At 45.7% G+C, this 13,532-nt stretch overlaps 1 protein-coding gene across 1 annotated transcript; it reads right to left on the reverse strand.

Moving 5' to 3' along the window:
- Positions 1-4,892: 4,892 nt before the first annotated feature.
- On the reverse strand, positions 4,893-8,423 carry LOC109785013 (uncharacterized). The gene is made up of 6 exons (XM_020343625.4): positions 7,378-8,423; positions 6,281-6,891; positions 5,919-6,186; positions 5,673-5,841; positions 5,447-5,546; positions 4,893-5,344 (listed from the first exon to the last, which is right to left on the reverse strand). The coding sequence occupies exons 1-6, from the start codon at positions 8,236-8,238 to the stop codon at positions 5,227-5,229; spliced, it is 2,127 nt and encodes a 708-aa protein (XP_020199214.2). The 5' UTR covers positions 8,239-8,423; the 3' UTR covers positions 4,893-5,226.
- Between the last annotated feature and the right edge of the window lie 5,109 nt (positions 8,424-13,532).

Here is a 13,532-nt window from a genome sequence, read left to right on the forward strand (position 1 = left end):
TGTTCCTCTGAGTGCTGGTCCAAACTAGAGCCACTTGCAGCGCCACCTTGGGGAAACTCGAGGGCTGGTTCTAGTTGTACGTAGTGTTCATCCGGTGTGCCCTGAGAACGAGTTATGTGCAGCTCCTATCGGGATTTGTCGGCACATCGGGCGGCTTTGCTGGTCTTGTTTTACCATTGTCGAAATGTCCTGTAAACCGGGATTCCGAGACTGATCGGGTCTTCCTGGGAGAAGTTTATCCTTCGTTGACCGTGAGAGCTTATAATGGGCTAAGTTGGGACACCCCTGCAGGGTATTATCTTTCGAAATCCGTGCCCGCGGTTATGAGGCAGATGGGAATTTGTTAATGTCCGGTTGTAGAGAACTTGTCACTTGACTTAATTAAAATACATCAACCGTGTGTGTAGCCATGATGGTCTCTTCTCGACGGAGTCCGGGAAGTGAACACGGTTTGAGTTATGCATGAACGTAAGTAGTTTCAGGATCACTTCTTGATCATTTCTAGCTTCGCGACCGTTGCGTTGCTTCTCTTCTCGCTCTCATTTCCGTATGTTAGCCACCATATATGCTTAGTGCCTGCTGCAGTTCCACCTCATTACACCATCCGGTCCTATAAGCTTAAATAGTCTTGATCTCGCGGGTGTGAGATTGCTGAGTCCTCGTGACTCACAGATTCTACCAAAACAGTTGCAGGTGCCGACGACGCCAGTGCAGATGACGCAGCCGAGCTCAAGTGGGAGTTCGACGAGGAACGTGGTCGATACTATGTTTCTTTTCCTGATGATCAGTAGTGGAGCCCAGTTGGGACGATCGGGGATCTAGCATTTGGGGTTATCTTATTTTCATTTGGATTTGACCGTAGTCGGTCTATGTGTGGATTTTGGATGATGTATGAACTATATTTATGTATTGTGTGAAGTGGCGATTGTAAGCCAACTCTCGTTATCCCATTCTTGTTCACTACATGGGACTGTGTGAAGATGACCCTTCTTGCGACAAAACCACAATGCGGTTATGCCTCTAAGTCGTGCCTCGACACGTGGGAGATATAGCCGCATCGTGGGCGTTACAAGTTGGTATCAGAGCCATCCCCGACTTAGGAGCCCCTGCTTGATCGAATCGCTGGCGTTGTTGAGTCTAGAACAAAAATGTTTTGAGTCTTAGGATTATATATATCGGAGAGTAGGATTCTTTTTACTCCTCAGTCCATTCGTCGCTCTGGTGAGGCCTCCTGACGTAGAAGTTTTAACTCTTCTCTCCTAAAATTTCACTAAATTTTTTTTAGGATCACGCGGGTATCTTGGAATCGTTCCGATGGATTTGTGACGAGAACATTGTTCTTGGTGCCTCCTGACATTTAGGGGTTGTGCCAGTGTCCCGGGGAGTTGAGCTCCGAGGTGTTGTCGTCACAACTTTATCGTTGCAGTTCTGGAATACCTGAGTTTTGCCGACATCGAAAATCTCTTTTATGCAGTTGTTGGTGAGATCACCTCGACGCCACCCAGTACTGGGGCGGGAGTTCGGGAGTATTGCCATAACTCGTATAACGGATGCTTTTCGAAGGTTGAGGTACACGATTTCTGAAGGTTTCTTGGTTATGTGTTGACGGATGGATACAGCTGGATCTAGGCATTGCTAGTTTGCGTGATATATATTGTGTCCCTGTATCCCCAGCACCTGATTGCATAACCAGAAAGTTTCGGGAGTTTATAAGTGGGAATTAAAGTAGCTCTTAGGATATCTTTCCGACAGATGCATGATATGAGATTGGGGTTTGACGTCTAGTGGTCCGCCTTTCCACGGTTGGTTTTACAGTGGTCTCGTAGTGTCTTAAAGAGTCCTTGGCTATGCCGACTCGGGGACGCTTCGTATGTCATGTGCACTGCCTTGTACATGATGGTGTTGTACGACCGAGCCCGTGTGGGCCCCACCACAAAAACTTCGGACGAAATCTCTATCATATGTTTGTTCCGGCTTATTCTGCGAGCCAATCCTTTGTTTTGTTTTAAGTTGTGGTATTCGAGTTGCTTCATTGTCAGGTGTTGATTCCCTACCTTTCCTAAGTGGTGTTCTCATATTTCTATGTGGTTGCTAATCCTTTCGATCATCGAGGTTGTCATATTAATATTTTTCAACCGGTGTGCTTCTCTTCAAGTGGATCCGATCATTTCAACATTCACAAGATCACCTCTCAGTTTTTTCCCAACGTTTTTTGTTTCATCCGTCCCAAATTGTCTTTGTTTTCCCGCCCTCCCACCCTTTTTCTGCAAGGACTAAGATTTCTTAACCAAGTATCCTTTTTATTGATGGGAAGTCTCTCCATTCTTTTCCGTCAATGTTCTTATCCGGTGATTTCCCATGAAGATACTAACGGAGCTTCAAGTTTATTATTCTTCGTTCTTTTTCTTCTCCGGTGGATTCAATTCAAGCTTTGTCGATCATATCCTTTCCTCGTTTCAAATGTTTTCTCATGCCGGTGCACCTCTTAATCTTCCACCTCTTGCTATTCATGTTTATCTGGAGTGCTGAAGGTATCCCAGAGGGTTCATGTTTCTATTCTTAATCCTTTCTAGCTATTTCGAGGTCTTGCCTTATTCAAGCCATTTAATTGAACCGACGCAATCTCTCTTTTAAATCGTTCAACGGTGTATCTTTTGAGTGGGCCCTAACCCACAGGTCTTTTCCCAGGATCTTACCTGACTCTTCTAATTTTCCCGGAGCTATTCCCAAATTCATTTCAAAGTTTGACGTAAGAATGAGTTATCATCAGTCAGATGTCTTTTTCCAAGATCTTCCAAATTCTTTTCATTGTTGGTTCAACCTTTCTTATTTTCATCCCGGAGTATCTCAACAATTCATGGTGGTGTTTCTCGTCATCATTCTCAACATTTGAAGACCGAAGAAGAGTTCCTCTTCAATCTAATCCGTTCTCTCAAAGATGCGTGGTTCTAACTTGTTGCCGTCCTCTCATAATTGTTTTGAGTGTGAGAATTCTTTTCACCCATCCGGAGCAATTCAGGAGTCTTTTCAGTTTGATTCTCTGGAACTCATCATCTCATAATTATTCATTCTCAGCTTTCAGCTCTCGTTCTCGAATTCTTCCAGTGCATCATTCAAGTATTATCTAGTCAGCTCGGTATCTCTGCGTTCACTTGTATCTAAATTCTCTCAAGTATCTTCGTTCATTTTCTAATTCTTCCCGATGGTTCTTTATCTTTTCTTCGTTCATTTTCAATTCTTACGGTGGTTCGTTCAAGATTTCTATTCCTTCGTTATCATATCAATTCATTCGTTGTTTCCAGATCCTACCAGTGGTTCCATCAAGACCTTTCTCAAATTTTGCGCTATATCCCCCCTTAATCTTTCCAACGAGAATAAGTAGTATGCAAATCCATTGTTTCCCATTCTTGTTCACTACATGGGATTGTGTGAAGATGACCCTTCTTGCGACAAAACCACAATGCGGTTATGCCTCTAAGTCGTGCCTCGACACGTGGGAGATATAACCGCATCGTGGGCGTTACATCACTCGAGCTAAACTACTCGGTGACTAAGACAACACGCAACAATGCTGCTAATGACAATGAGTGTGACAGTTTGCCAGTAAACAAATATATTGTACGATTGTTTTGCTTTGGAATGAGCTTTCTTGGACATAGTACATGTATTCCACCAATTGCTTGGATATATTTCATTTATGTTCTGTCATTTTTGCAGTGACATATTCTTTTGTTATTGGTATTATAATGTAAACCAACCTGTACAGATAAGGGTTTCAAATTCGATTTGATTCTTTTATTGTATCTCAAGCCTTGTAATCTCTGGATGTATCTTGTGCATATATATAAGAGAAAAGTATACTTTTCGTCCCTCAACACTCGGAGGAGTCTATATTTGGTCCCTTGACTTCAAAACCGGACAACTTGCACCCCCAACTACTGAAACCAGACAAAGTTCGTCCCTGGAGTCGATTTTGACCGGTTTTGCTGCTGACTCACCCGGTTTTGCCTGAGCAGACTCACATTCCTATATTTTTCTCAAACCCACATAATTTTTTCAAGTTTGCGTATTTTCTTAAATTCGTGTATTTTTCAAATCGGTGTACTTTTTCCAAACCCATGTACTTTCTTCAAGTTCACATATTTTTTTCAAATTCTCATACTTTTTTCAAATCTTCATAGTATTTTTTTTTCAAATTCAAATACTTTGAAATTAAGTAAGTACGAAAACTATAATAAAAGTATGCTAATTGAAAAAAAAATGCGAACTTGAAAAATGAACGCGTTTCATAGAAAAATATGTGGATTTTAGAAAAGTACGTGAAAATGAAAACTTTACATGTATATTGAAAAAGTACGCAAAATTGGAAAAGGTACATGAATTTTTAAAAAGTTCTTGGATTCGGAACAGTACAAGGATTTTAAAAATTGCCCGAATTTGAAACAATTTCACAAACTGAAAAAAGTACACAAATTTCAAAAATGTATATGGATTTACAGAAAATGATTTGAATGAAGTACCCGGATTTGGAAAAGTAAACGGATATGAAAAAAGTACGTGAATTTCAAAAGTAAACACGGATATGAAAAAGCTACGGGAATTTGAGTCAGCACCGGTCAAAACCGGGGCGAGTCAGCACCAAAACCGGTCAAAACCAAGATCAGGGACAAATCTTGTCCGGTTTCAATAATCGAGGGTGCAAGTTGTCATGTTTCAAAGTTGAGGGACCAAATTTAGACTCGGCCAAAGGTTGAGGGACGAAAAGTATACTGCTCTTGCTAAATTTGGTCCATGCTATTGCTAAGAGGCACACACTTTAACCCCATCGTTCAACCGAAATTGGTTCAGTACAGGTCATGAGACTGAATTAACATTCCAAGAGACAAAGTACATAGCAGAACTAATGTTTCTAGAGAATAATCTCATTGATAATTTATTGCATTACAATGTCATCGGATTAAAGGTTTCTAGAGAATAATCTCATTGATAATTTATTGCATTACAATGTTCTAGAATTAAAAGTTTGTATGATGGCACATCGGCATGGTAATGGAGGCCACGGAAAAAACAATGGAGAAATTCGACACTAGTTTCAGAAACTTGCAAAACCCCTAGCGAGCACACAACCCTTGTCCTTCCAGTTCCAGTCAGACTAAACACTCCTCTCCTCTAGTAGACAGCTTCTGTTTGCTTCCTTGTTTTCCTTCTGTTCTATATAAAGACCTGTCAGATTATGCTGTAAGCCCGGACGACCTCGACGATGGGCGCGCGGCACAGCGGGCACTTGCCGGCCCCGCGGAGCAGCTCGCGGGCGCACTTTGAGCAGGTGCACATGTGCCCACACCTGAGAATGGCATCACAAGATGAACCAATGTCACATTGTGTTTGTGTATGTGTGTGCAGATAATTAAGTTGAGAGATGGCAAACGGAAGCAGAAGAACAGACCTGTAGAGAAGCGAGTCGATCTGGCTGTCGCAGCAGATGCAGCAGGTCCCTTTCCTCACCAGCTCCCACTGTGATCCATCATCGTACCATCTAACTGTCCCTGGTATAAGTTCAGAATCCAGATTAGTCTTCTTGGTCAATCACCATGGATGGATAGATAGATAGATGGTAGGAGATGGATGAGGAAGAAGAAGAGGGGAGAGTGATATGATATGATCTGACAGACCATGGAGGGACAGAGAGCGGTGCATGGCAGAGGCGACCTCCTGCCGGATGGACCTCTGCAGCTCGACCTGCATCTCCATGCACGCCTGCAGCATCTGCTGCGTGCTGGCCATCCCGCGCTGGAGCACGGCCATGTCGTCCCGCAGGTCGTGGATGGCCTCATCAACTTCCTGCCAAACACATTCCTGCTCTTCAGCAATAACACACAAGATGGTATCCTGAAGAAAGAGGTGGAGGGGAGACTCACAAGTTCATCTGGGCGGTGCACAGGTTGCCGGTTCCAGTCACGACGAGGCGGCACCATCCGCCAGCGCCGCTGCTGCCTTTGGCCGGCGGCAGGCTGCGCACCGGCGGCGGCGTGCTCGGCCCGGTCTGATCCACCGATCCGCTGGTGTTGGACATGGTCTTGGTTGAGTGGAGCTGGAGGGTCATGCTCCTGCCTCTGAGCATACGAGTGGACGAGCTGGTCCAGGCTCTCGCGGAAGCCGCTGCTGAGCAGATTGGAGACGCTGCGCCTGCAAAACAAAGATGATCACCTGATCTTTATCAAGCACGATGATGCAACAATTTATATATACACTGCAAAAAATTATGTGATCTTTAGTCTACCTGCTTAGGAGTTCTCTGAGCTCAGCCCTGTACATTCCGTAGAGCGCGTCTTCCTGGAGACGGTTATGCCGAGCGAAGCCGCCTAGATCTTCCGGCCGCCATTGCTGTGCTTCAGCTTCTGGATTATCAATGACATGCCACTCCTCCTCCTCCTCCTCTGCTTCCTGGCCACTAGCACCCGATCCCGATGTCTCCCCTGGCCACTGCACACTGGGTGGAGGCTGCACGTAAGCTATGGCTTCCTGCCGCGCGCTGCCGTTGCCGTCGGAGGAAGAGCCGGAGTGCTCGCCGCTCTGCGCCGAGGACCCCGAGTCCGACGAGTACTCCTGGTACCCGTGCATGTCTTGTGCCTGATCAAGCTGGCCATCCTGCAGAGCATCACTGGTGTTTGGTACGTTGTCGGGCTGATCTTGTGCTGGCTGAAGCGTCTGGATGATCTCATGGTTGGCAGAAGCATTCTCCAGGTGAGTTGCTTGATCACTGGTGATGTTTTCTGCTCCAGATCCAGGACGACTCTGTGTAATCTGTCCCGATTCTCCGGCTGCCGTAGAAATCGTCACGTCGTCCCGCGTAGGCCTTCCACCACCAATGATTCTGCCTCGCAGAATGGACTGGAAACAATAACAATCAATCATATGAGAAATAAAGGCATGGTATTGTCAATCATATAGTACTCCTTGATAGCCGTAAATTATGCTCCGTTAACGTAGCTTCTTTTAGCGCACATGATCCAACACAAAAGGCGGCAGAGTGCGAATGTTCAACTTCCACTCATGTTCTCCGGAGCGAGAAGTGCAGGCACAATAGGCGTGAATCAAGTACAGGTGGGGTTTTGGCCAGAAAGATGCAAACTTTTCAGCTGCTACAAGCAGCAATGTGCAGAGGACCCCATGGTGATGGATGATCATCATGGTGGCATGCCAAATGTAAATTACTTCCTAGAAATTCTCAGCAAGATTAGAAAAATGCCACTCCTGTTTCTGACACTCCGATCGTCGACCAAACGAAGTAGTATTTTTTAAGAGGAAAGATTTGTACTGTTTGGGGACAGAGAGAAGAGGAGCAGGGGATGCTGGGCTTTGAGTTGACGGACGGACCTGGATGCGGCCTCGGTGGGCGAAGGCCGACACGGCGTGTTGCTCCGAGAGGCCCTGGAGCTCGCGCAGCCGCTCCATGGACATGCGCCTGGCGGCGGTCGGCGCGCGCGCCTGCCGCCCGCGGAGCCCCGGCGCGTGGCCGTCCCCGCCGTCGCCGCCCTGGCTGGCCCTGCGCACGCGCTCCCGCACCGACCGCACGCGCTCGCGCTCCGTCTCGCCCAGCCACTCCTCGCCTACGCCGCCGTCGTGGCCCCCGCGCGGGGAGCCCTGCGGCTGCGCGGGCGCGGGCGCCGTCCACTCCCGCGCGATCCGCCGCACGAGTGCGCGCTCCGGCGACCGCGCGCGCCTCCCGTCGTCGTCGTCGTCGTCGTTGGCGTCGGCGCGGGCGCGGAGGAAGGAGGAGGCTTCGAGCATGGTGGAGACGGCGTGGAGGCGCGCGAGCGCCATGAGCTCCGAGTCGCGGTCGCGGCGGTCGAGCCCGCCGAGCACCATCTGCTCGCAGGCCTGCCGGCGCCGCGCGGCCCACTGCGCGATGATCCTGGACGCGGCGGCGCTGGCCGCTGCGGACGACGACGCCTCCCCGCCCCCGACCCCGGCGCACGCCATGCTCTTGGCGCGGAGGTCCTCCATGGCGCTCGCCGACATGGTCCTAGCTAGGCGGGAGGGCGAGTGGCAGGTATAAGTAGAGCAGCAGGCGGGGAGGCGGAGGCGGCATTTTTCCACGGGCGCGCGAGCAGAGGAGGAGGAGGAGTTGGTCCAGAGCAGCCTAGCAAATCCCGAGGCGGGACGCTGGCCCGATCGAGAGGTGGAGGAAGAAGAAGAAGAAGAAGAAGAGTGGTGTGGCCCTAGCGAGTTCACCATTGTTTTGCTGCTGATATTTTAGTTATTTACTTCGCTGGATTTGTTGTGTTTCTCGGCGACCAAATCGGCACATATATATATTGCAAGGGGTAAATGTAAAAATCGCAGGAATTAATGGGGTAATTATAATATGAGTCATCGCAGAATCTTTAGTCGGATTTTATGATTATTCATCGGCGCGTTTTTATGACCGTGCACCTAATGGTAGATAAATATTGTAACCCGCATTTTTATGACCCAAAATATTGGACCTCACTTATTAAGTTCTATATTTTCATATAGTATATCTTTTTAATTGCACATATTATTTACTCACCTTGCATGATTTAAAAAAACATTATTTACTACCGGATTTGAATTTGTACATGTAAGAGTTGTTCTCTCCTACCGGTATCATCGCTATGTAAGGCGGAGTGCATCCCGTCTCCTCTGATAAATATTTTCAGTTTTACACACAGTTCACAAGTGCAGTTAATACGATATATGTGTGTGAAACTATATGCGTGTAGGGAGATACACACGAGGGCGTTTGAGCGTGCTAAGTGAGATCGTGATTGTCGCTACTCCACGCAAGCATTATGTATCTCATCGCCTATGATAAATGCTTCAAGTCTCACTAACGGTTCACAGCATATTAATATGGTATATGTGTGGGAACCTATTTCCTGCATTAAGAAACATACGAGTGGGTTTGAGGATGTTAAGGGACATCGTGATTGTCCCTAGTTGGTGATTAATGAGCTTGGTACACGAGTTGTTCGTAAAACGCTTTGATACCCTTCTTGTTGGAGTCATCTTTAGTCCAATTTTACAACTATGCATCCAATGGCAGATAAATATTATATATTATGTTCTATATTTATACATAGAGCTTTAATTGTAATGATTTGCTTGTTGATTTAAATTTGTACACGTGGAAATCACTCCCTCCTTCCGGCATTTCCGTTATGAAAGGCGTTGTGCAAATCATCACCTCTAATAAATGTTTCAAGTCTCACTAACAGTCGACGAGCGCAGTTAATACAATATATGTGTGGGAAGCTATATGCGGCAGTAGACACACGCGAGTGGGTCTGAGTGCGTTAAGGGAGATCATGATTGTCGCTAGTTGGTGATTAATGAGCTTCCTATAGGAGTTGTCCATACGACGCCTTGTATACCCTTCCTGTTAGAGTCATCTTTAGTTCATTTTTTAACTATACATTCAATGATAGATAAATATTATTTCTCACTCATTATCTTCTATATATGTATTTATACATAACGCTTTAGTTTTAGTTATGATTTGCTCGTTGATTTAAATTTGTACACGTGAGCCTCAACACTCATCGGACCGCATACATCAATATGTATTATTTTCAATAAGTCAGTGGCTCGCTCCATTGTTCTGGAGAACGGAGTCTTAGTCATCTTGCCTATGAGGCATGGTTCGCAAGCATCAAGTGATTCCAAAAGCCCATCAGAATGGAGTTTCTTTATGCGCTTTACACCAATATGACCTAAACGGCAGTGCCACAAATAAGTCGCATTATCATTATTAAATTTGCATCTTTTGACATCAATATTATGTGTATCACTGTGATCGAGATTAGTAGACCATTTATATTGGATGTAAGACCATAGAAGGTTTTATTCATGTAAACAGAACAACAATTATCCTCTGACTTAAATGAATAACCGTATCATAATAAACATGATCCAATCATATTTATGCTCAACGCAAACACCAAATAACATTTATTTAGTTCCAATACTAATCCCGAAGGTATAGGGAGTATGCGATGGTGATCTTATCAACTTTGGAATCTCTTCCAACACACATCGTTACTTCGCCCTCAACTAATCTCTGTTCATTTTGTAACTCCTGTTTCGAGTTACTAATCTTAGCAACTGAACCGGTATCAAATACCTAGGGGTTACTATATATAAACACTAGTAAAGTACACATCAATAATTTGTATATCAAATATACCTTTGTTCACTTTGCCATCCTTCCTATCTGCCAAATGTTTGGGGCAGTTCCGCTTCCAGTGACCAGTCCCTTTGCAGTAGAAGCACTCAGTCTCAGACTTAGGTCCAGACTTGGGCTTCTTCACTTGAGCAGCAACTTTCTTGGCGTTCTTCTTGAAGTTCCCCTTCTTCCCTTTGCCCTTTTTCTTGAAATTAGTGGTCTTGTTAACCATCAACACTTGATGCTCCTTCTTGATTTCTACCTCCGCGGCCTTTAGCATTGCGAAGAGCTTAGGAATAGTCTTTTCCATCCCTTGCATATTATAGTTCATCATGAAGCTTTTGTAGCTTGGTGGCAGTGATTGAAGAACTCTGTCAATGACACTATCATCAGGAAGATTAACTCCCAGTTGAGTCAAGTGGTTGTGGTACCCAGACATTCTGAGTATATGTTCACTAACAGAACTATTCTCCTCCATCTTGCAGCTATAGAACTTATTGAAGACTTCATATCTCTCAATCCAGGCATTTGCTTGAAATATTAACTTCAACTCTTGGAACATCTCATATGCTCCATGATGTTCAAAACGTCGCTGAAGTCCCGGTTCTAAGCCGTAAAGCATGGCACACTGAACTATCAAGTAGTCATCAGCTTTGCTCTGCAAGACGAAGTTGCTCCTGCAGCGGTCTGTCAAATAGCGGTGCATCAAAGACATAATTCTTCTGTGCAGCAATGAGGATAATCCTCAGATCATGGACCCAGTCCGCATCATTGCTACTAACATCTTTCAACTTATTTTTCTCTAGGAACATATCAAAAAAATAAACGGGGAGCTACATCGCAAGCTATTGATCTACAACATATATATGCAAATACTATCAGGACTAAGTTCATGATAAATTAAAGTTCAATTAATCATATTACTTAAGAACTCCCACTTAGATAGGCATCCCTCTAGTCATCTAAATGATCACGTGATCCAAATTAACTAAACCATGTCCGATCATCACGTGAGATGGAGTAGTTTTCAATGGTGAACATCACTATGTTGATCATATCTACTATATGATTCACGCTCGACCTTTCGGTCTTAGTGTTCCGAGGCCATATCTGCATATGCTAGGCTCGTCAAGTTTAACCCGAGTATTCTGCGTGTGCAAAACTGGCTTGCACCCGTTGTATGTGAACGTAGAGCTCATAACACCCGATCATCACGTGGTGTCTCGGCACGACGAACTGTAGCAACGGTGCATACTCAGGGAGAACACTTATACCTTGAAATTTAGTGAGGAATCAACTTATAATGCTACCGCCGTACTAAGCAAAATAAGATGCATAAAAGATAAACAGCACATGCAATCAAAAATATGTGACATGATATGGCCATCATCATCTTGTGCCTTTGATCTCCATCTCCAAAGCACCGTCATGATCTCCATCGTCACCGGCTTGACACCTTGATCTCCATCGTAGCATCGTTGTCGTCTCGCCAACTATTGCTTCTACGACTATCGCTACCGCTTAGTGATAAAGTAAAGCAATTACATGGCGATTGCATTTCATACAATAAAGCGACAACCATAAGGCTCCTGCCAGTTGCCGATAACTTTTACAAAACATGACCATCTCATACAATAATTTATATCTCATCACATCTTGACCATATCACATCACAACATGCCCTGCAAAAACAAGTTAGACGTCCTCTACTTTGTTGTTGCAAGTTTTACGTGGCTGCTACGGGCTTCTAGCAAGAACCGTTCTTACCTAGCATCAAAACCACAATGATTTTTCGTCAAGTGTGTTGTTTTAACCTTCAACAAGGACCGGCCATAGTCAAACTCGATTCAACTAAAGTTGGAGAAACAGACACCCGCTAGCCACCTGTGTGCGAAGCTCGTCGGTAGAACCAGTCTCATGAACGCGGTCATGTAATGTCGGTCCGGGCCGCTTCATCCAACAATACCGCTGAATCAAAGTAAGACGTTGGTGGTAAGCAGTATGACTATTATCGTCCACAACTCATTGTGTTCTACTCGTGCATATAAACATCTACACATAGACCTGGCTCTGATACCACCGTTGGGGAACGCAGTAATTTAAAAAAATTCCTACGATCACGCAAGATCTATCTAGGAGAAGCATAGCAACGAGCGGGGAGAGTGTGTCCACGCACCCTCGTAGACCGAAAGCGGAAGCGTTTAGTAACGCGGTTGATGTAGTCGAACGTCTTCGCGATCCAACCGATCCAAGCACCGAACGCACGACACCTCCGCGTACAACACACGTTCAGCTCGATGACGTCACTCGAGCTCTTGATCCAGTTGAGGACGAGGGAGAGTTCCGTCAGCACGACGGCGTGGTGACGGTGATGATGAAGTTACCGGCGCAGGGCTTCGCCTAAGCACTACGACGATATCACCGAGGTGTTAACTGTGGAGAGGGGCGCCGCACACGGCTAGGAACAATTAATGTGTGTTCTAGGGGTGCCCTCCCCACGTATATAAAGGAGGGAGAGGGAGGGAGGCAGCCTAGGGCGCGCCCAAGTAGGTGGAATCCTACTTGGGCCCCTAGTCCAATTCGGCCCCCCCTTACCATATTTGGACAAGGGGGAAAGGAAGGAGGGGGAGGAGAAGGAAGTAGGAGTCCTACTTCATACTTTCCTTTTCATCCTCTCCTTTCCCATTCTCCCCACGTGGCTGGCCCTATAGGGGGCGCACTAGCCCCTTGTGGGCTGGTGTGTTCCCTTACTTGGCCCCTTAATCCCATATCTTTGCCGGGGGTTGCCCGGAATCCCTTCCGGTGACCCGGTATCACCCGGAACACTTCTGGTGTCCAAATACCATCGTCCTATATATGAATCTTTACCTCTCTACCATTTCGAGACTCCTCGTCATGCCTGTAATCTCATCCGGGACTCCTAACAAACTTCGGTCATCAAATCACATAACTTATAATACAAATCGTCATCGAACGTTAAGCGTGCAGACCCAACAGGTTCGAGAACTATGTAGACATGACCGAGACACATCTCCGGTCAATAACCAATAGCGGAACCTAGATGCTCATATTGGCTCCTACATATTCTACGAAGATCTTTATCGGTCAAACCGCATAACAACATATGTTGTTCCCTTTGTCATCAGTATGTTACTTGCCCGAGATTCGATCGTCGGTATCATCATACCTAGTTCAATCTCGTTACCGGCAAGTCTCTTTACTCGTTCCGTAATGCATCATCCCGTGACTAACTCATTAGTCACATTGCTTGCAAGGCTTATAGTGATGTGCATTACCGAGAGGCCCAGAGATACCTCTCCGATACACGGAGTGATAAATCCTA

This window comes from Aegilops tauschii, chromosome 4 (genome assembly GCF_002575655.3).
Source record: "Aegilops tauschii subsp. strangulata cultivar AL8/78 chromosome 4, Aet v6.0, whole genome shotgun sequence".
Classification (NCBI taxonomy): Eukaryota; Viridiplantae; Streptophyta; class Magnoliopsida; order Poales; family Poaceae; genus Aegilops; species Aegilops tauschii.

Coding starts and splice junctions, on each gene's coding strand:
- LOC109785013 (XM_020343625.4), bottom strand. CDS start 8,238: ATGGTGAACTCGCTAGGGCCACACCACTCTTCTTCTTCTTCTTCTTCT. Junction 6,187..6,280: donor CTCAGAGAACTCCTAAGCAG/GTAGACTAAAGA, acceptor TTTGTTTTGCAG/GCGCAGCGTCTCCAATCTGC. Junction 5,547..5,672: donor CCGCTCTCTGTCCCTCCATG/GTCTGTCAGATC, acceptor AACTTATACCAG/GGACAGTTAGATGGTACGAT.